At 46.4% G+C, this 23,370-nt stretch overlaps 2 protein-coding genes across 5 annotated transcripts in view; both read right to left on the bottom strand.

Annotated features, from left to right (window-relative positions):
- Nucleotides 1-16,896, bottom strand: part of BEND5 (BEN domain containing 5) — a 47,692-nt gene extending 30,796 nt beyond the window's left edge. The window contains exons 1-2 of one of the 4 annotated variants that reach the window (XM_049700154.1): nt 16,518-16,896; nt 1,255-1,388 (exon numbers count right to left, since the gene is read on the bottom strand). In XM_049700154.1, the coding sequence (XP_049556111.1) occupies nt 1,255-1,388; nt 16,518-16,743 (360 nt within the window). In that variant the 5' untranslated portion in view covers nt 16,744-16,896. The remainder of the gene's footprint in view (nt 1-1,254; nt 1,389-16,517) is intronic. The other 3 variants (XM_004273885.2, XM_033435558.2, XM_033435557.2) reach the window with 3 other exon arrangements.
- AGBL4 (AGBL carboxypeptidase 4) overlaps nt 1-23,370 on the bottom strand; it is a 1,394,453-nt gene that overhangs the window by 238,476 nt on the left and 1,132,607 nt on the right. The window lies entirely within an intron of this gene.

Below are 23,370 nucleotides of genomic sequence, written 5' to 3'. Positions count from 1 at the left end.
CCTGTGTTAGCCTCTCCTTGGACTCTGGCCAGGTTGAAGCTCAGCAAGAAGTGGATACAGAGAGGACAGTTTAGTGAGAAGACAATTATCTAGGACTACCCAGGAGCTGGGGTTTCAGCTGCCTGAGGCCAATTCCAGCTCAAGTGGACAGAGCTCCCACTGAGGGGAAGTGGGAGTTAGAGGACCAGTGCAGGAGGGCTGTAGGAGCTCTCCTGATGGGGGCACTTGTGGGAGATGCAGACAGCTGGAGATACCAGATTCCAGACAACTTAACTGTGTCCGGTCAAGCCTGCCTTAACCTCTCAATGAGTTCCTGAAAATTTTGGAAAAAAACAAAAAAAACATGACTCTGAGATTAGGTTACATGACAAAATCCTATCCTGTCATTTATCCACTGGGATAAAGTGCTGCTGGTAGTCTAGATGAGTTTATTCATTAAAATTATAATGATCACTTTGGATACCCGTCTGCATCACTACACTGTGAGACCACTAAGGGCAGTGACCATGTCTGTCTAATCTCTATGACCCCAGGAACCAGCAAGGGGCCAAGGCCCATAGCACGGGTACAATGAATGCAGGAACTAAACTCAACTGCATCTTCTGGACTATGCTTTGGGGATGTCCTTGGCCTGTGTCCAAAAGCAGACTGCAGTCAGTGCAGAAGGCATCCCTCTTCCCCCTCCCTTCCTCCAGGGCACCCATCGTACAGAAAAAAACATCTGGCTTATCGAACAAGATATTCAGCAGGCTTACAAGCAAAGGCTGGAGGAGAGCAACTAGGGCACACACCAAAGGAAATGCAACCTCACGCACAAGTTTCCTTCCAACCCAAGGTCACGTTAAGCCCTTTGTCTGAACCTGGCGCACCCCACCTCCTCGTGAGTCCACCCTTAGCTGTTTGGGGGCAGCCTGATAGTGACTGGCTCTGAACTGCTGCCCAAGAGCAGCCATGTTCCTGGAGCCTAGCAGTGACCTCTCCGGAGCTGGAGGCCAGACGGAAATGCACCACTCCCAACCCTTAGCAGCGATGACACTGCACAGATGGTACAAACAGGACAGCGCTCCCTGGAAAGTCAGCCAGCAGAGCAAACTCATGCTAGCCGTCCCGAGCCTCTCCCAACGTGAGAAAGTCATGGCCTGTGACACCAGGGGGCATTTACATGGGCAGAGGAGGCCACACTGGAATTCTTTAGCTATAAGAAGTCTGAAACTGCTGCCCCATACTTTCAAAGAAGAGGAAAGATTTTGTTACCTTGATGTGTCTAAGCTGTAAATCTTCTTCCCCGTAATCTTTAACTTCCCCATCTTCTTCTACATGATTGAGAGAAAGTTTGGGGATTTTTATTTTCTTCTGCATCACACTGTTTTCAAGGTCAGATTTGTCTTCTAAAATGCATAGCAAGAGAATAAGGTTCATTATGAGTCAAAATGCTCAAAATGCCCATAACCTCAAATACTAGAGAATGTCTGAGGCCAGACCAGTTAAAAAGGAAAAGCAAACAAACCCAAGACATGTTTGTTCCCTTCTACATGCAGGGCTCCTAGCAGCAGCAGTGCAGATCAAACTCTAGGATCAAGGGTATATGCTAAAGGCACCACCATACAAAGCGTTGAAATAGCGCCCAGTGAATTTGCTGAGGGGTTTCCCTAAGTATATCTTCAAGGGTGGCCTTTTATGGAATTCTAGAATCTTGGAACTGGAACGGCCCTTAGATTGCTATCTGGTTTTAACTTAACTAGCACATGAATCCCTCAACAACCGAGATATTTCTAAGCAAATGATCTCTCAGGAAAACCTGGGGGGTTTCTGCCCGCTCAGGTACTGATGAGCATGAAAGGATGATAGCTCTTACGGAGATAAAGCCTGAACTGGAGCTGAGGTACAGCCTCCCCACAGCCCAGACACAAGACAGGCTGAGTTAAGACAGATACAGGAAGAGTAACTAGCAACATTTACTGGTATCAGATAATGAAATGACAGAGTTTGGGGGGCCTCAGTGACCAAGTGGCCCAACTCTCTCTCATCTTACAGGTGAGGATGGAAGGCACGTGCCCAGGGTGTGAGTCTGAGGAAGAGGCAGGAGTGGGAAACAGGCCTCTGGCATCTCAACCACTGCTTACGTGTGATAACAACACACACTGACGTGCATTACAAACTACAAAAGTGCTACACAAATACAAAGGGATACTACTTCTCCTCACTTTCTTATTCTTTAAACTCAACTTCAGATAATCTGAAAGAGAATTATTTTTCTCTTGCACAGATTTCAAACTTTACTTCCCAGATCTGTCTCTCACTGTAGATGTCAGCAGTAAAAATTCAAAGAGGACAGTTCCAGAGGTAGAAACTCGAACATGCTCTGGAACTGGCCCTTGTGGTAAATACTTTGAGGCCCTGTTTTCTGGGCCTGAACTGGGACTCTGGGAATTACTATTTCTTACTCCTCAAACGTTCCCACTGCTGCTATATCTTAAATGTAGTTTGTAGCATGTTGCCCAATGCCGGATGTAGCATGTGGCCAGGGAGTGGTTAAGTTCTGTCTCTCAGGGTCTTTATGTGTGAGTGTGTGTGCACATGTGTGTGTGTTGAACATGCTCTTACACTTCCCCCAGTCCAGGCTTCTCTCCTCACAACTTGTTAGCAAAGTTGAAAAGGAAGCCTGTAAGCACCTAACTATTCCAGAATGCAGTCAAATGCCACATCTTCCTGAATGTATCTTAGGAATGGAGCCCCAGCTGGTCAAGGGTGGGACTGCAGTATCAGAGAGGCCTCAGTGGGAAGCTCAGCTCTTCCGAGACAGGGCGCGAGGAGGGAGCAACAAGGTCTTGATCGCATGACCTCAGGTGTCTCCTCTATGAAGAAGCGTGGGGACGACAGCAGCAATGCTTCACACACTTAACCACACGGCACGGCTGGTACACACCAGGCACTCAATGAACAGGATGTAAAAGCTGGTATTATCAACAGGCTCAGAATCGTTTTATTTCCCTAAGCATAAGGTGGATAAAGATACAATTAAAATACAAAAACAAAGGAATGACTTAAGAAGGGTATCTAGTGTAAGGAAAATGCCCCCAAAAAGAAGAGGCCGTCTTGTTAACAACCCCTCCTGATCAGAGATGAAAATGCCCTTCCCCACTAGTGGAGCAGCAATCCTAGGCTTCTAGTTTCACAAAAAGGCCAGTTCTTGTTCTTGTTCTCTTTGTACCTATAAAATACACCCAATGGGTTAGGCAAGAACAGCAGCAGGGACCGTGGTCTTTCTAAAAGAGCAGTAGCTCACCTCCTATAAATCACTGTCCATTCCTTCTAAGTCAAAAAGCTGCTAAAATATAAAACCTAAAGAAGGTGCTCCAAATGAAATTATCCTGAAATGGGATGGGTGGGTGTGTTCACACGTGAAAAAAGAGGGAGAGAAACTGAAAGGGATACAGAGGATGAGAGGGGGGTGTTAGGACTTCTGAATGTGTTGAGGCAAAGCTCCTGGGTCAGCCTTCAGTTTGACAAGGTCAAGTGCAAAAATTTGAGATGTAGCCACCAAACTAGAAATGACAAGCTATGCTCTGCCTCCCTGAGGGGAAGCTCTGTAGCTGAGAATCATGCTGGTACGGAGAGAAGCAGTCATTCAGGCTCACAACACTGGGCAATATTTCAACTGGGAGCAATCCTCAGACCATTTCATTTAACCCTTTCAAAATGGAGATGAGGTTCCAAATGGTAAATCCCTGCATCCGTCTACTCAGCAGTCAGGCCCAGGGATACAGGGGGAGCAAGACAGGCAGGGTTCCCATTCTGGTGAGCACATCATTGCGCAAGGTCACAGAAGTTAGTGCCATAACATGAACAGCATGAGAACTCAGACTGTGCAACCAGAGTTCAGAGCTTTTCCTCCTATGCCTCCGCTTAACATTTACTGAGAATTTACACTTGCAGGATCTGGCTGGGGCCCTGGGGCACTGAGAATGAACACCTGCTTAGGGGACCCAAGATAAAAACCCACGAAAAAGAAAAGCCCTCAAATAAGATTGAGATAAGATCTCAAATACTGAATGTGAATAAGGGGAAAGTAACTGCTTTAGGATCTTGGGGGCAAGGGAGATCACTTTGGTCAGTGTAACCATGGCAGGCATTTGAGAGGAAGGGCCCTTTGAACTAGACCCCTTACTTACAGGGTGGTCTCGAGTAACTTAATTTACTTCTCTGATCCTGTTTCCTAATCTGTGACTTGAAGTAAATAATTCCTACTCACATTGCCAGGATGCCGTGAAGATGATCAATTCTGTGTGTTAAGAACTTGAGCGGAGTGAAGAGCACTTGGACCGTCAGTGTACATAAAAGGACAGCCATTTACTGACGGCAAGAAGAGGGGTAAAGGACAGAAACCAAAAAAGAAAGATTGCAAAAACATTTAGACCGGAATGGTTACAAAAGGTGGTTCAGTTATAGGCAGGAAGAAAAGGTGAGAAAGAAAGTTAAGGTGGCTGGGGCTTGGAGAATAACTGGCCTTGAACGCTAAGGTAAGAAGAGCTGAGGTTCAGCCTGCAGGTGTGGAAGAGTCAGACAGCCTGGATTCCAAGTCCAGTTCTGCTATGTGGTAGGTGTGAGAAGTCAGGCAAGCTGCTGTGTCAATGAGCATCACTGATCTCTTTCCGTAGGAAGGGAGACAGAATATTGACCTCGAGTGGGATCAAATCAGCTGAGTATATGTGCCTTGAAGGCAACAAGAGTGGTACTTATAGCAGATGACAAAGCTCAGCAGAGCCTGTGGCTGGCCCAGGGCTGCTGCAGGCTTGCCCCTGGAGGTGGAGACCTACTCAGCCACCTGGCTTGAGAAGGGAGACACCTGAGAGAGCCTTACTCCCCATATGACGACAGGAGCCCAACTCCCACCGGCTATACCCAAAGCTCCACGCCCCGTCCATCTAACTGGAATGCCCCCTCCTTTCCTTTCTGTTAGACAAACTCCACCTAACCTCCACTCAGCTCCTCTTTCCTCCTCTAAGGTCCCATTACACCTTATACATACCTTCTCTGTAGCCTATTTTCTCACTATGTTGCAATCACCTGTTCTGAGGTCTGCCTTTCCCACGGGAGTGTGGGTAACCACAGGGCAGGGCCCATATCACAGGCTTGGCCATACAGTATAGAGGCTCATCAAAAAAAATGTTGAGTGAAAGAATAATAAAAAGAGGCTATACCAGTAAGCATATGAAAAGATGCTCAAAATCATCAGTCATTAGGGAAATGTAAGTCAAAAATAATACTATCAGATATACTTCATACTCACTAGGATGGCTACAATCAAAAAAAGAAAAGAACAGAGAATAAACATAGCAAGTGTTGGGAGGATATGGAGAAACTGGAACCCTCATACATTCCTGATGGGAATGTAAAATGGTGCAGCCACTATGGAAAACAGCTTGGCAGTTCCTCAAAAGGTTAAACAGAATAACCATACGATCCAGCAGTTCCACTCTTAGGTATGTACTCAAGAGAAATGAAAACATGTCCACCAAAAACTTGTGCACAAATATTCATAGCAACATTATTCATAATAGTCAAAAGGTGGAAACAAGCCAACTGTCCCTCAACTGATGAATGGATAAGCAAAATGTGGTATATCCATGCAACGGAGTATTAGTCAGCCGTTAAAAGAAATAAAGTGTTGATACTTGCTACAACATGGATGAATCTTGAAAGCATTACGCCAAGTGAAAGAAGCCTGACAAAAAGGCCACATAATATATGATTCCATTTATATGAAATGTCCAGAATAGGTATATCCACAGAGATACAAAGTGGATTAATGTTTTCCAGGGACACAGGGGAAAGGGGCAATGAGAAGTGACCACTTAATGGGTAACAGGGATTTCTTTTTGTGTGATGAAAATTTTCTGGAATTAGACAGTGATGATGTTTGTAGAACACTGAATTGTACACACTCTAAAATGGCTAACATGGTGAATTTTGTCTTATGTGAATTACACTTCAATTAAAAAATAGGCTACCACTTTTAGAATGTCTATTAGCGACCAGATGCCACTATACGGCTCTTCACATATATTACTGTACTTCCCAACAACCCTGCAATCAAGTATTAGCTGCATGTCTTTCCACAGAAGAAGAAATGAGACTCAAAGAGGGCCTAAAGCCACCCAGATGCGAAGGCACAGAGCCAGGATTCGATCTAGATCTCTTTGCCCCCCAAGCCCACGCTCTATTCTCTCTAAAAACACATGCCTGAAATATGGTTGAGCCATATTCATAGATGCTGAAAGAATGAATGATGGCTCTAGATAAGGGCATCTAACTTCCCCAGCCTGAAGTTCAAAGCAGAAGACCACTTTACTCCTGCTCTCCTGCCACACCCCTCTGGCCTCAGGAAGCCCCCAGATAGGAGTAACCATCGCCAGGCACAACGAATTAGGTTGTAGGCCAGGGCTCAGGTTTGAATGGGTCCTTTGAAAGGGCAGGCTGAGCAGTGCAGGAAGGTCTGAGTGACAGAAGTAAGTTCCTGAAAGGAGCAGAAGCAGACAGTCCCTCGAGTCACATGTCCCCTTACCTGGACCCTGGCTGCCCCAGTGCTTGGCCAGGGGGATCTTGAGGCCCCTCTGAGAGGTAACTACCTGCTGGCTCCATCCTAACGCCCATCACCCTCCTCCCTGCGCCATGCTCCCTGGATGAGGGCTCAGGAAGATCTGAGGCCTCCACTTGTCCTTTTCTGCAGTCACTGGACATTCACTGAGCCCCTGTTCTGTGCTGAGCACTCTGCTAAGTGGTCCTGGTCTTTCGGATCCTTACAACCCAGGATGTGCCAAGAATCCCAACCAGAATAGCAGGCTTGACCTCCTGAGAGATGCTGGCTCATGTGGGGGCAAACCTCCAAGCTCCAGGCCTTCCTAATCCTAATCCCAAATTAAAGGTGGTGCCTCACATCCGCACCTAGTCCACAGAAGATTACGGAACACTCAGTGTCACCGTAAAAAGTGGAAGAACTGGTTGGGAGAGGGAGGCCCAGGATTTAACAAAAGCAGCCCAGTCTTTCCAGTCAGGGAGTCCTGGCTTGGAATTCTGCCTCTGCTACATACTAACTGTGGGAACTTGGGCAAGCTACCTCACCTGTCCGAGTCTCACTTTCATTATCTGTAGAGTGGGGATAATAAACTGTTTTCCAAAAGGTAGTGCATATAAAACACCAAGCACAGTGCCTTTCTTGTCCCAGGTGTTCAGTGAATAGTGGCTGTGAGGCTACCCCTGTGGGCTGTGTCATTGGCTTTTATCCTGTGGCAAAGAGACCCGTACCCGACACAGATTGAGACATGATGAAAGAGATGTTTGGGGAAGATTAATGTGGCAATGGCAAGCAAGATGGATGAGGTGTGAGGAGGAGACTGAACACAGGGTGACAAGAAGCTATAACTCTTGACTGGTCACATTAATGAAGGTGAACGGTGGTGTGGATCACCTAAGACAGCAGGTAACTTCATGCAGCGTTTTAATGTGGCTTTGGAGTATGCTTCTGGCTTTGCATTCCAGGAAACCACAGAAGAAATTAGCAGGAGACTCAAAAAGGATGAGTCAACCCACCTTTGCAACTGCTCCAAGCTTAAGACCAAGTAATCAGTTTTAGTGTAAACAGAAATAAGTATGTAGCCTCTGAAGAGATAAACTTCATTGATTCTAACTTCCTGATTCTTTTGTTTCCAGGGCAAGAAAACCACCAAGGATTTGGGCATCAACTTTCTCCTTCTCCTTTCCAGCTACTATGTTGTCAGCTAACTGCATTCATCTATTCAACAAATACTGAGTAAGCAACTACTATGTGCCAGGCCCCATGCCAAATTCTTTACTAACATCAATATATTCAATCCCCATAATGATTCTATTGAAGCAGAAACTGAGGGTCAAAGAAGTGAGGTGGCTTGCCTAAGACACAAAGTTATTAAATAGCAGAGCCAGACGTTCCAGTCAGGCCTGCATGTCACTCGGGGCCTGGTTCTATCATCTAATTATCCTATAGGAACAAGAGAAAAATTACCAAGTTGCTGTAACTTCCTCAACTGAACTAGAAGGCACATACAATATGGTGAGTGTGTCAATATAATTCCCCAAGTGCCAGCTTTTCTCCCAAGCCTTTGCCTACATCCAGGAGAATGCTGTGATCAATTCCCAAATTGAACTTAGTATGACTTGATACCAACCTCCTGAACTCCAAGCTTATCAAGACCACCAAGCCCTAAATAACCCCCAAATGGAGTCCCTATTCAAAGCCATAAAATATGGTAGAAGCTGCTCTTCAAAAATATAGAAGACCTTGGTATTTGTCATTAATCTGAGAGGGAGAAACATCCCATTAAACTTACCACTGGAAAAAAAAAATGGAGGCACGTTTAATGAGCAAATAGTGTTTTAGAAAAGAGGCCGGTGGACAGGAAATCCAATGCAATTCTGTCTTCAAACATGAAGATGCTCCTGAAGAATTTGAAATACAGTTAAAATGGGAGAGGTACTGTCTTGACTCCCATTTTACATAAAATCATGCTGGATAATTAAAAGAACCCAATGTCAGAGTTTAATGTGGTGTGGGCTTGTTAGCTATGATGAAGTTCTGAAAGGCTAAACATAAACTGTTTTACATAGGTTTTGTCTTATTTAAAAAATATCTATATGCAAGTTTAAAGTTCTTCATCTGTGTAAAATCCTTGCAAAGTCTTATGTTTGCATTAAAAACAGACATGCCACAGAAAAGGCATGCATATCTCATTCTCTGGCCTGTGGCGTTTGTTTTTTTAAAATCCAAGGCAGACAAAATTCTCAAGTTTCAAGGATTGTATCTAGCCAAGACAACACGAAGACGAGTGCCCTGCTGTGGTAAAGCAGAAAGAAATCAAGAGACACGGGTTCGAGGCCCGGCTTTGTAACTCACTCTCTGGGTGGCCAGTTACTTCCTTTCAACTTTCTTTTCTGTAAAACATAGGGACTAGACTAGAAAACCTTAAGAGATCCTTCCAGCTGTGTGACCAACTGGCCAGCCACAGGGAATTCCACTTCTCTTTCTCTTCTATGCAGTGCCGGGCAAGAGTAGATGATCTAATCCCTCCAGGTGGGCTCGTTTGAAGAAATGTCCTGCTGAGACCATCCGAAAGGGGAGAGAAGAACTGCCAACCAGGTTTCAGTAGGTCTCCCTGCTTTCACTCCCATGGCCTCACTGGCCTTGGCACAGGGCTAGGGCACAGACAAAACTAGGAACCTCATCCTTCTGACTCATTTGTCTAGCTACCCTCATGTGCTTCACCAGGCTGTTGCCAGGGTAATAAGTGGCCCCACCACAGGGTCACAGAGGGGCAACAGATGGGGGGAGATGGTAAGCCTTTCATGCTAAAGTCAAGCCACAGGAGGATTTACAACACCGCAAGTTAAATTTTAAACCTGTCTTCTCCTTGGTCCTCTAAATCGCTCCTTTCCACAAATGGTGGCACCCACGACTAAGCAAGCTGTTCTCTCAACAATGCTTAGCCACCACAGTCCTTATCCGCTACCTATATTTAATGAGTACCTACTATGTGCCAGGTACTTTTCCATATTACCTTGCTAAATAACATAGTGGGCAAGTCACTCGTTACCATCTCTACGTTACATTTGAGTACCTGAAACTCAGAGAAGTGAAGTAATCTCCCCAAGGTCACACAGCTTGTAAACAGCAGAGTCACGGTTTGAACCCAGACTGTCTCACTTCAAAGCCTATCTTCTTTCAGCTCTCTCAATCTTCCTCCTTGATACTCAAGGAAGCGACCTGGGGGAGGGGGTCATTTAACCAATTCTCCCACAGGACAGGATTTCATTCCAGAATATCCACCTCCCCTGACAGGGAGCTCATCACTATGCTTAGAAGCCCTTTCCACTGTTCATCCACTCTCTCGGCTATTATTATATTCCTCCCACCAACCGCTTTGAATTCCACTCTCTGGACCTAATTTTGCTTTCTGGGCCTCAAAGAACAGGTCTGATTCTTCTTCTAGTGGGGCAAAACTCAGACATTCAAAACTACCAAAATACCATCCCATGCAAATCTTTTCTTCTCCTGCTTATATATTTAGCTGTCCTATCCTACTATGTCTCACCAATGAGCTCAGAGGAAAAAGTAGTTGCTGTGTACTTAAAAGAAACAAAAACAGGCTTAGATCTGGGATACAAAGGCCTCGCTCCTTGTTTGATTTCCAGGACACCCATCTCTCCTGGTTATCACTTGATTCTTAGTCCATCTCTGGCTGCTTCTCCCCAGTCCCCTTTCTGGGCTCTTCCTCTTCAGCTGTGCCCTTAAAAGCTGGTGTTCTGGAGTTCTGCAGGATTCGCTTACTCTGCCCCCTCTCCCTCTGTGAAACCACCACTTCCATGGCTAATGACTTCCACATTGGGATCTTCAGCCCAACTTCAGAGCACTCTCCTGAACCTTGGGCCACATGCCTAATCGCTCTCCTGGAGTATCTGCCCAGGTATCCCATGGGCCCCCAAGATTCATCTTGTCTCAGACTGAACTCAATATCTCCTCTTCCACCCAACTACTTTTCTAATGCTCCCCATGGAGGGAGGAGAGCCCAGACCACCACATCATCATCACACACATCACCACAACCAGACAGTTCCCAAGTCCTGTGGATTCTCCTTCCTCAACCCACGTCAGAGCCATCACAACCACTGCCACCCTGGTTCGGGTATCATACTTTTCGACTGACCTGACTCACAGTTCTCCAAGAGCTTCATGTGTATGGGAAGACCTTAGCCCACTGCCTGGCACCTACAGCACCCACTAAACACCTGTCTGCGTACCTCTCTTCTCCCAGGGTAAAATAAGAAGCCTTATCTCACAAGGATGTAGACAGAGTATGTATATGGTAATTCCTAGCATTGAACCTGGAGCCTGGTGAGTTCTTAATAAATATTTAGTAAACGAGTCCGTGAAGGCAAGAAACAATGCCTATTCCTCCTCCTGTATTTCCTTCCAGTGTAAGACTGACCACCTAGTGTAACTTAATACCTGGGGAACTTAAATGAACCAGAGAAAAGCTCTTCAGGGTATGTATGCTTTTCCAGTAAGCATTTTAAAATGAAGAGTACACACATCTTCTCTCTCTAAGGAGCTTATAAGACAAAGCAGGTAGGCACAGTGGAAAGAGAATAAATCTTGAAGTCAAAGATCTAAGTTTGAATTCTACTTTTCTGGTGCGTTTTTAAAAATAAACACCAGTGTGCTCTTGAATGACAAGAAAACACACAAAAGAGCAAGACCTGAGCTTGCCTGGGGCAATTTCTTCTTTCATCCTGTGAACCAGAACTCTGAAATACTCAGCAACACATACTATTTAGTTGTAACAAATATGTGGTTCTTAAACATGACAAATCACATCAGACGGGACCTTAAATGGTTAACATTTCAGTAGAATCTGCAACAGATGACAGCAGGCAAGTTCCAATCTTCGCTCCAATGTACATCAGCAGAACATGTCAAAACCTAAATTAAAAGTTTTCACTCGTTTAAAAAAAAAAAAAAGAATCCTTTTGTTGGCAGTCTCCCACTGATGACACGCAACAATCTTTGCATATGAAATCGGCTACTCCCCTGCTTCACTGCTAACTTTGTAGAAGTTCCAAAGCATTTCTGGAGCAAGTGATCCATTTGGACCAACAATGCCAAGCTGGGACCTGAGCCCTGAATGAGCTAAAATTACCAAAGCAAGAAGAACGTGGCTTTGGAAGCTATTTCCCCCAAGTGTGGGGTTTCTTCTAGTCAAGGGAGTGATAAAGAATGTTGACTTTTTCCAGGTGAACAAAGTTGAAGGAAGCCTCCAAAACTCACTGCAGGTTTCTGTTCTGAAAAACAAGTTGCTGCTACAGGGGTTCCTGTCCTCCCTACTTCTTCTCCCCAAGCGTAACAAATGCACCTGTCTTCCCCAAGTTGGTGAGTTCCACTTGGGCTGACTGGAGTGGACTACGTGCCGGGCACTATGGCAGAGAGAAGGCAGGCAGGTTCCTGTCCTGGAGGAGTTCACTGTCTGGTAGGAAGACAGACCTATTCACGACTAACCAAAACAAGACACAGAATGCTAAAGATAAGTGAGGAACAGCAAAGTAAAAGGAGAGCTCCGAGGAAGGAGAGTTTCCCTTGGGGACTGAGGGTGGAACAGGGAGCTGCCAACGCATCTGTCCACTCCTCTGTGGCATTCGTCCTCAGCTCACGGGACTGCAGGCATGTCACGTGTCTGCCTTCTCCACTGAAGGTGAGCTCCATGGGCAGAGGCCCCATCTCACACAATGATTAATCCATCCTCGTCGGCTCAAAGGAGTGCCTGAGGGAGTGTTCTCAAGATGGCATGAAGTACCGCAGGCCTGGGGGAAGCTGGAGAAATGGGGTTGGTCTGGGGCTGCTATGAACGCCCCGGCTGAGAAGCTTAAGTTTTATTCAGTAGGCAACAGGGAGCTACAGAAGGTTCTAAGGAGAGAAGTGACTTGACTAAGACTGTATTTTGGAAGATTTTTCTGACAGCAACTTGGAAAACAGATTGAGGCAGGGTAATCAATTAGAAGGCAGATGTGCTGGCTTAGATAAGAGGTGGTGCACGCCTGGATGTGGGCAGTGGTGGTAGAGTTGGAAAGATGTACAAGATAAACCACAAAGCCCACCTAGAATGGGCCCTTTCTCTGTGCTGCCCTGGTGCCTGGCTTCCACCTCTATTTAGCACGTACATTGGGCCCTAAGACTACACTCACCCTGAGGATGATGCCCATTTCTTCTCCGTCATTCTGCCCGGACAGAAACCCCACATGGCAGGGCCTGAAAAGTTAACTTTTGTTTCGCCTGGATTGTGCTGTCATTTCAGTCCCAGGACCTCAGACCTGCGGATGCACTGGAGCATTCGCTTATTACAGCACCGGGCCTGGTGTACAGGAAGTAGAAGGGGGACATTTGACAACAAGAGGAATTTAGCACACCAAATAATAATAACATAGCCAAAGTGCCTGGATAGAATGGCATAGAATTTTAAGACTCTGAGCTGAGAAAAACCAGTTGTGGCCCCATAAAGAAACCATAAATTCAATGCCATGAGCCCCAGTAGCAGACTGGACTGCAGTTAGATAATGGCAAGCTCTCCAAATGGGCTGTTCTCATTTTCAACACGCTGTCTGGCAAATAAATGAGAGTGGTGAAGGACACCACATCCAAAGGTGAGCCACACCTTGAGTTACGTGGACCATGGAGGATGGGAGCTCTTCTGAGATTTCCTGAGGAAAATGACAACTTAGCAGAGAGGAAAGTGCGTGTGCTCTGTAGGAGGGAGGCTGGTGAGAGAGGGAGAACAGAAGGGGCTGGAAAACTCAGCATCTAAAACTGTTCCTGGGCTCGAAAACTTGACTTGAACTGTCAGCTTCACGGACAGCTCTTGTCTTGCCTTTCATTCCTTCCAAGCCTGCTGTGTGGCTGACGAGAACATCAGCTACTTTACGAAGGAGATTTCCAAGTGGGGGCCTGGCACTGGAAGACCTCGGTTTCAAGTCTGGCTCTGTCACTCGTTAGCTATACAGCTGGAGAGGAGTCTCTGAGACTCAGTTGTCCTCATCTACACAATGGAAACAGTAACAACGGCAATCTCTACCAACAGGGTCCCGGGGAGGACTAGGAGAGAGAATGCACAGGCACAAAGTTAGACTGTCCGTAAAGGTGTGTTTGCTTTTTCCCCTTGAACTGAAATCAAGGCTATATACTGGGTCTGACACACGTGGAAACCATGATGTAGACCAGCATATGCTGGAAAATGCAAAGTCCCAAAGCAGCTGGCTTTGACATTTCCTGGATACAAGAAGAGGTACACCTGAAGACAGCTCTGAGTTGGCCTGGGCAAACGGTAAAGTACCGCGCTTCTCACCAAAAGCCATAAAACGGCCCCGAACTGCTCCTGAAACTACGCTTTTGGTGCCAGAGAGGGATTAATTACTCATGGCTGATGCACAAGAACATAGCTATCTCTGCCTCCCGCTTGAGGGCTTGCCGCCTCACATCTGGTCCCACAGCACCGTGGTATTCACAACTAGGAGATGCCAGAAGATGAGCTCCTTAAGACGAAGTCACTGCAAGCAGTTCTCGGAGCCACCACATCCAAAATGGGGTTTCAAGACACATGGGAGAGTTCTTCCAGGACAAATGAATTCCCAAACCTACCCTGGCCCTTCCAGTCAGGTCTGGAGCCAGGACAGTGGCTCCAATTTAAAAGCTAACCAGCTGATTGGAATTCTAAATGTGGCCTAGTCAACGGCAAGTAGTTTCTTTTTCTTCCCCTTGCTCTTCTCAAGAAAAAAACCTGAAGAGAGGTGGAGGAAAGTGCTTTTCAACTCACTTTGCTCAAACCGGAGCCACGCTTCTTCTCTGGATCTACTCTGCCAATTTCCAGATGTTGCCTAGGTCTGTTTGTGCGTGTGTGTTATTTTAACTGTCTGTTTTCAATAACCCTAGAGATTTATCAACATTCCAACTTGGAGGATGAATAGTCTATAGATTCAAGATTCATGGTCCTCACACCAATAATTACGTGTGTCTTACTGAAGAAGACTTTTGTCAATTTCCAAACTCAGAGTCTGTGGGGGCTGCCATCTGCCTCAGCAGCCTCTCTGCGGTGCCTGAAGAGCAAAGCACAGTGGTGATGTTTACTGCATGAATAAGTGGATGCAGGGACAATCTCTAAAAGAGGAAAGCAGCTATTACACACTAAAACACCTACCTACCACGGACTCCTTCTGACCACATCACTCCCCGCCTCCTAGGGCCCTTCCAGATCTAGGAGTATAATAGAATCATTAAGAGCATGCTTTCTCTTCTTCTAGCCAAGGGGAAGCTAAGGTTACAACCTACCTATAACCTCCTCAGGCCTATACTGTACTCTTGGGGAAAAGTCTCCTAATCCCTTCCTTCAGGTAATTAAAAGCAAGCAAACAAATGAAATAAAACCTAATCCGCTATAAAAGTTTCCCTTTTCTACATACTTTCCTTCATTCTGTTCTTCTGGCCCCAGGCATGCCCAGGTGTTGTGAGGGGGGGGGCGGTCTATACCACTGTGCCCCAGGGCTTGCCAGAGAGGTGGTCAGGACACAGTCTGCCCCAGGTGCTCATAGGGTTCCAGTTCTTCTTTCACTCCTCAACTCTGGCAAACCTACTTTCCAGAGGCAACAGGAGGTGATGGAAAGGAACTTTTCATGAACCACAGCTCTCAGCTACTGCTAATTTGCCATGGGACCCTAGGAAAGTCACTTCTCTGTTTCAAGCCACAGTTTCCTTATTTGCCTAATTTAAATATGATACATGCTGAATTCATCTCTTAAGGAAAGCTAAGGAAGTTGGAAAAAATAGGAAAGGTCTCAAACTACAAAATGCTAGTAGCAATGTCTCCTAACCCCTGGTCTTCTCTTCCAACTGGAGGGCAGGGTGGTTTACTGTCTCTGTCCACTCTGAGGTACACCCTCCTTAGCAGCAACAGCTAAAAGGCTGCTCCCCAAAATGGAAGTGATACTTTCCTCATCCACTCATATCTGTACCCAAGCCTCCTAAAACTAGCTGGGAAAGAGGATCCACTGACTTTACAAAGGAAAAGGTGCCTCAGCATGGCAGAAAGAACCTGGTGAAGGAGGCTAGAGGGCTGGTTTCTAGTCCTACCACCAAGTGAACCTCAGCGTCCTCATCTGTCAAATGGGGATGAGACCACCTGCCCTGCCTATTTCTCAGGGCCCTGGGAAAGCAGGAATGGGAGGTCTGGTCTCATCCTGACCTAGAAACTCTTTCCTGGCCCTCAGCTCTCACTCAGAGAGCCTTCTGGGAGATTCAATAGGGGTGTGGAGTCTGAGGGATGCTAAAGTGCCACTACTGCTTTACCTCTGCCACCTAGCCAGGGAGGGGCAGGAGAGAGTGGCACCCAGTACCCAGTGATCAAGGCCTCTTCATCCCGTCCAATGATGGCCCGAATGAGACAAGGATGTCATAGCTTCCCTCTGTAAAGAGGGACTCCCACCTGGCAGAGTCTGACAATATCAAGCCTTGCCTCTCACTCCCAGGCGGTACTAAGGGCCTTAAAGGGAGAGACAGACAGCTAGAGAAACTTGAGACAGAAGACGCAGAGACGGAAGGAACTGAGAGAGAGGTAAAGAGAAGGTGAGAGACAGAGAAATGAAGGTACAAACAGGCGGGGAGAGAACAGGAAAGTGAGGGAGCCGAGAAGAGACAAACAGAAAGAGTAGGACAGACACAGAGAGATGGAGACAGACTGACAGCGCGGGAGGTGTCGGGGAGGCGGGGAAGACAAAGGGGACCATCTCGTATTTTTAACTGGTCTGGCCTTCTAGAGACACCCCGTCCCCTAAAGAAAAGCCTACGGGACAGGAGAAGGGGGCCGGAACAAGCAGCGGCTCCCCCCGGCCCCCTCCCCGGCTCCCGGTCCCCGCCCGGCCCCCGAGTCCCTCCCGGACCGCTCGCTCACCTGCCAGCGCCAAGATCTGGGCCTTGTGGAGCAGCAGCGCGCCCCAGTCGCGGGGGGCGCGCGGGGGGCTCTCGGGCCCGGCGCCCAGTTCTTCCGGGCCCCGGTACACGGCGTACACCTTCTGGTTGTCAAAATCCAGCCGCGAGCGAGGGCTGAAGTCGCGCACGCACGACACGGGCAGCGCGTAGCAGACGTTGTCCTCCAGGAACCGCACAAAGGCGTACATGGTGGGCGCCGGGGGCGGGCCCCGGTCGGCCGGTCAGCCCGCGGGGCGGGCGCGGAGGTGGGGAGCCGGCGGGGGCCGCGAGCCGCGCGGCCGGGCCGGGGGGCGGGGGCGGCTCCCGGGACCCGGGCTCCCCCCGCTGTTATTGTTCCTGAAAGCACCGCTCTGCCAATCGGCTGCTCTCGCCTGGGCGCGGAACCTGGAGGGAGGGGGGCGGGGGGCGGAGGAGGGGGTTTGGAAGCGCACCGCCACTCGCGAAGTCAGACCCGAGCAATCACAGCCGGAGCGCGATTCGCCGAGGGAGGGGAAAGGGCAGAGACGCTAAATCGCGATAATGATAATAACAATAGCCTTGCAGGAAAAAAATGCATTGACTAATATTCAAAGTCGCGCCGCGTGCAGGATTTGTGGCTTCAACGGTCGCACTACAAAACAAATTGCATTGCAACAGAACTGCACTGCACAGGAGAGTGTGAGAGAATAAATGCAGGGCAGGGGGCAATCTTGTTTGGATTCCTAAGTGTAAACTTGCACTTGAAAGAGAGCAGAATTTTGGAGTGTATCAAATAATTGAAACCGCTCCTCTCAACCCCTTTAGTTCATTGTTGTTTTGTTTTTTTCTTTCTGGCAAAAACCGCCAGCTCCCCTGTGGGGAGGGTCAGTCAGCCAGAAATGTTCCCCCTGTGCTGCCAAACTAGTTCTGACCAGAAACTGGGGCTTATCTGGGATTTCCAGTTGGACCAGCTGGCTGGGGCAGTGGAGTGTTTGTCAAGGGCCCCTCTCAGCTGGAGGAAGCAGTGTAGCTTTTCTCCCCTGTAGTCTTCCTCCAGTGAAGCACCCCTCCACAGAATGCCCGTCACTGAACTGGGACAAGTTGGAATGAGCAGGGAGCCGAGGGGTGGTCGTGGTCGGAAGAAGGCAAACCCAGGGCTAGCTGGGCATTTCTGGAGCACCTCGAGGAGTTCTGACTGGGCTATGTGTCATAGGAACCCCATCCTACATTAGAGGGGGTCAGCATCCTTGCGCTGACGCCTCTGAGAGGGTGGGCTTTGTATCAGATATGACTACTTATATTCCTGGCACCTGATAGGGGCTCAGTGAATTTGGGGTGAAAAATAATAATAAATAAAAATCCACATTCAGTCACACCCATACTCTTATTCAAGCGACCAATATACACTGGGTATGTGCTACATGCCAGATTCTGGGCTAAAGGCTGGTGGTAGAGAGATGAACAGACAGCACAAACACCTGGATCTCTTGTGGTGTAAGACAGTGTACCAGGACTTGAGTCTCAATGTTGGATTCCTGTGCCCAAATTAGGTTACTATATGAACAACACACCTTCTCTGTCCTGGAAACCCTTACAATCTGGTCTGAAAGTATTAAAAAAAGTGTAAGTAAGTAATTATGTTACGGTGAGAAAAGTGTTCTCATAGAGGAATGCTGAATTGAGGTGGCAGGCTGAATTAAATGTTATATTTTTTAAAAAATTCATTTTAATGAACTCAACCTGTAAGAAAAAGACAAAATAAATGTGCCAAATGTTGTTTCTTAGTGGTGGGCGATTTTATTTTCCTTTGTGTGTTTATATAACTATTTTCCACGATAAGCAGGGATTACTTTATAATCAGAAAGCATTACACGTTATTTTTTTAAAAAAGCGCTGGGCTCACATTTCAGATCAGCTACACTAATGATTAAGTAGATAAACCAAAACCCTCCAGATTATTTCACTGTGATTTGGGGAGTACATGATACAGGTGAGGGCCATCAACATGCAGCTCCCAGATCCAAACGTACAGGTCAGATCTAGTTCCCTTCAACTTAGCCTCTGGCATATATGCAGTGACAGCCAGTTATGAACACATGTTGTCCTGAAACAGATGTTGAACCTTTGTTGCCCCACATACTTGTGGACAAAAGAGGAGCCACACTGAATTATTCCAGCAGGTTTATCTTCATTATTATGATTTCTTTGGACTGATCTTACATGAGTTTTTATTTTAAGAATACATTCCTATGGTGGTCAAGGGGAAGTAATGTGTAGCAAGACTTCTGATAATTCGCAGGATGAGTCGTGCAGAGTTGGCCATATTTAATGAAATACCATGAAGCTCCAAACTCTGTTTGCGAAATCATTTCAGGTAGCACCATGGCCAACCTCCTAGCCCATCTAAATGAGAGTGACCTCGAAATACATTACCAATCTCATCTCTACCACCTTCCTGCACACAGTACACTCCAGAAACGTTACACTATTTGACATTTCCCGAGAGAGCATGTTTTATCAGGTCTCAAGCCTTTGTGCTTGGTTCTGCCCTCATCCTGGGAAGTTCTTCCTCCTGGAGTGCACAGTGACCTCAGCCTCCCCTGAAGGCCAGCTCAGATGTCACCTCCTCTCTGAAGCTTCCCCAACCAGCCTCTCTCCTCAAGCACAGGCAGTTTCTTTCTACTATTTTGTCCCAGCACCTTTTATCTTCCCTCATTAGAATGAGCTCTTTGAGGGGGGACAAAAAAGCCGTGTAACCTCAGCATCCCGGGATCCTAGCACAGGGCTGGGGAGAAAATGCTTATAAAACAAATGCATTAAAGAAAGACACAGCATGAATAACAAACCTCTTGCGTGGTTTTTCTGAACATTTGTCCCTTCTTTTCAGAGGTGGGGCTGAATCCCAGCTCTGTCTTTCCCATTCCTGGTGATCAAAGTGCAGATCGCTGAGTCTACTTCTTGTGAGACAGACACATCCATGAACATATTAAGTATCACTGCACCCTCAGGTTCAAACAAATTCTCCATCCAAGTCAGTGTAAATCGTTCTCATAAGGGGGCAGTTCCATTTTCCAAGAACCCAGAAAGAAGAAAAGAACAAATAATGACATGGATGCCAACAGAGTAAACACGGACTCCATTCACCTTGCATGTAGGTGCACAGAATGGATTCTCGAGAAGCAATGGCATGTACAAGAGACTCAGAGAGACACACTTCAGCAGCCTAAGGGCAACAGAAAGACACCCAGAGTTCCTGCTTTCTGTGTGTATCACACAGTCAGTCTTTTAACACAGCTTCTAGAGAACCTACTAAGTGTGCCTCCTCTGTCCTAGTGAAAACCGGAGTCAAAGTACCTCTTTGATCCAGAGACTGTTGCTCCAGGCTTTACACATGCCAGAAACTAAAGCTGTTGATAGATGATTCATTGATTGGCACACAAAGACAGTTCAAAAGTACAGATTTCATACTTAAAGAGGTGGCTAAAGATGTCAAGTTCAACCAGATCACAGTTGAATCCCCTCTTCAATATCCCTGCCAAGTGTTCATCCAGATGCTTCTTATATAGTTCTAATGTTAGGAAGTTTACCAGCACGCCTTATCTTTGGGACACTACTGACTGTTAGAAAGGTCTTTCATACTTACACTGAGGAAGAAGCTTTCACCTTGTAGCTGTCATACTAGGTTCACCACCAAGAGTCTCATGCCAGTCCATCAGATATGGAAGAACTGGGGATCCTATCTCATTAGGATCTTGTTTATCTTCTGCCCAGACATCTTCACTTCCTTCACCTATCTCTCCTCATATGACCTGGTTTCAGTGATGATCATTGCGATATCTACTTTTCCTTCAAAGTTTACTTACAAACCAAGCATGCCAGGCAACAAATATATATGATTTCAATTAATTTCACACTGAACCCTTGAAGTGGGTATTATAAACCCCATGATAGAGTTAAGAAAATTAACAAAGCAGTCTGGCTCTGGGGAATCCTGGAAGGCCTGTGGTCATATTTGCATTTTAGACATTTTAGACTAGAAGCAGTGTGGGGTAAGGATTGGGGGGAAGCAAGACTGGGGAGTGGGAGGCCTGTGATGAGGTTGACTGTCCTCTCCCTGCCCCTCCCCTAACTCCCTCTTTCTACCAGCCAGATGTACTTTGCCTCTTGTCCAAGTCATTTTAATGGAGCAGAAAATGTACACATATGGGGCAGGTTTGCAACTGTGTCTGCATTGCACTTTCCTGTTGAGTTTTGCAGAGCCTTGGGTTAATGTCAAGCTCCTTCAGCTTAGCCAGCTGAAGCATGATCGGGGCAGCAGGGGGACTTATGTTTCATATTACTGCATGGAATTCTCAGTGTACTTTGTAAAACTATTTTAAGGAGACCTGGTTTCTGTGAGTTTTTAAAGCAACTGGAGCGTGTCTTTTCAACCTCTCTGCTAATGATTGACCACATTTTTTCATGATTTTGCCTTTTTTCCCTGTGATATTTAATTTGACTTTTTAAGTATTTGCTTTTTAAAATTTTTATTTATTTTTTTTTATTCTGCCCAGAAAAGCAACTTGCTGTGCTATGAGCTCAGGGCTGTTGTCTTCTCAGGCTGATTCAAGGAAGGAATGTTGATACATGGCCAGGAGGATCTGGGACTGTTGGGAGGCCCATGCTGGGCATTACCCTGAACTGCTACTATCACCCAAAGGCAGTGGCATCAACCCAGTATATCTGTGTGAACTCCTGATAATGAAATCTGGTTGACTCTGGTGGTGGGGTTTTGGGCAGGGGAGGAGAGGGCAGGAGACAGGGGGAAGGAAGAGAGGAGTTGCTCATTGAGTACAACCTCAAAGCCCAGTGAACACTGCCTGGAGTTAGAGGGAATGCCAACTTGTCATGTAGGCAACCACCTGGAGGGCCAAAGGAATATGGGCTTTGGAATCAGACCAAGGATTAAATCCTGACTTTGCCACATTTTTGCTGTGACTTTGGGCAAGACACTTTGCCTCCCTGAGACTCAGTTTGCTTACACATAAAATGAGGCTAATGGTATGTATCTTCTGAATGTATTATGAGATTGGGGGCAGGAGTTTTTAACCCTCTCTGTGTATCAGAACCACCTGGGGAACTTAAAAAAATATCCCACTCCCAGGTCCTATCCCCTAAGATCCTGATTCAATTCATCTGGGGACGGGACCTGGGAAATGATTTTGTTTTTTAACTCCCAGATTATTCTAACATCAGACCAGTTGAGCACCTCTGAGTTGGAAGATTTTAAGGTAACATGGCAGTCACATAAGAATTGCTCAACCGGGGCTTCCCTGGTGGCGCAGTGTTTAAGAATAGCCTGCCAATGCAGGGCACACGGGTTCGAGCCCTAGTCCAGGAAGATCCCACATGCCGCGGAGCAACTAATCTCGTGTGCCACAACTATTGAGCCTGCACTCTAGAGCCCGTGAGCCACAACTACTGAGCCCACGTGCCACAACTACTGAAGCCCGCGTACCTAGAGCCCATGCTCCGCAACAAGAGAAGCCACCGTAATGAGAATCCTGTGCACAGCAACGAAGAGTAGCCCCTGCTCGAAACAAGTAGAGAAAGGCTGTGTGCAGCAACGAAGACCCAACGCAACTAAAAATAAAATAAATAAAAATAATTTAAAAAAAGAAAAAAAGCATTGCTCAACAAATCCTAGATATCATTTTCAGGGTAAATATACAGGGCTCTGAAATGTCTATGTAACCTCTCTTGGGCACAATAATTTCTTTGTTTGAAAAATGACATACCAGTGTGAAGTGAAGACAGTATATTGTAGTCTTAGGTCCTATATACAAATCCTGGCCTAATAAGTAAGGTTATTTTTACTAAGTGTGGCCATGGACAAGTTTCTTAGTCTCTCCAAGCCTCGCTTTTTTCATGGAAATATTAATACAGCTTCATAGGGTTGTTATGAGAATTAACATTTTAATAATCCATGTAAAATGCTTGGTACAGTGCCTGACATATAGTGAGTTCTCAGTATACGATAGTTCCTATTACTATTATTATTATCATTATTATTACTAGAGCTCTTATCCCCATGCTGAAAGATGCCTAATAAAGGTTTACTGAGTCACATTGAATATAATGAACTAAACTATGCTGATAATTATCCAACAAGCACTCCACAATGCTTCCATGCCAGTGCCATCCCCTTTAAACCAGAGCCTGTGGGCACGGGTGGTAGTCACCAAAGGAGTTCCCAGATCTCACATGTTCAAACGTCTCTGAGGCTACAGGCCTTGCCCAAACCTGCAGCAAACACTTCCAAGATAATGTGTTTGGAGCCATTCATTCTTTCAAATTGACTTTTTGAGTATTTTCTTAGGAGAAAAAAAAACTTGTATGTATTATATAAAATGTAACATGCAGACGCATTTACAGCAGTCTGAAGCCTTGTGAACGCCTGATCAAGCAGTCAACACAATGGTCAAGTTCAACCAATCAGACCTCTGCTATATTTTGATCTCCTGTGGGTCACACTCTGGAGCTGGTTACACGGATGATCTGAATCCAGGCATTTTAGTATAGGTGTGTGTACTCCACAAAAGCAACACAAAGCAAAAGAATTCCCCATGGTTGAAGACCAAAAGAAATGTATGAATAGAAGAGAAAGAAGAAATGCTGTCACAGGGGAAGAGCATTTGAATTGGTTTTGAAAAACAAACAAAGAAATTGGCCTACCTGGGACTTCCCTGGTGGCGCACTGGTTAAGAATCCGTCTGCCAATGCAGGAGACATGGGTTCGAGCCCTGCTCCGGGAAGATCCCACATGCTGCGGAGCAACTAAGCCTGTGCGCCACAACTACTGAGCCTGCGCTCTGTAG

The sequence above is a fragment of the Orcinus orca genome, chromosome 1, assembly GCF_937001465.1.
Source record: "Orcinus orca chromosome 1, mOrcOrc1.1, whole genome shotgun sequence".
Classification (NCBI taxonomy): Eukaryota; Metazoa; Chordata; class Mammalia; order Artiodactyla; family Delphinidae; genus Orcinus; species Orcinus orca.
The sequence above is the reverse complement of the archived record's forward strand: the minus strand, read 5'-3'. Positions and strand labels throughout refer to the sequence as shown.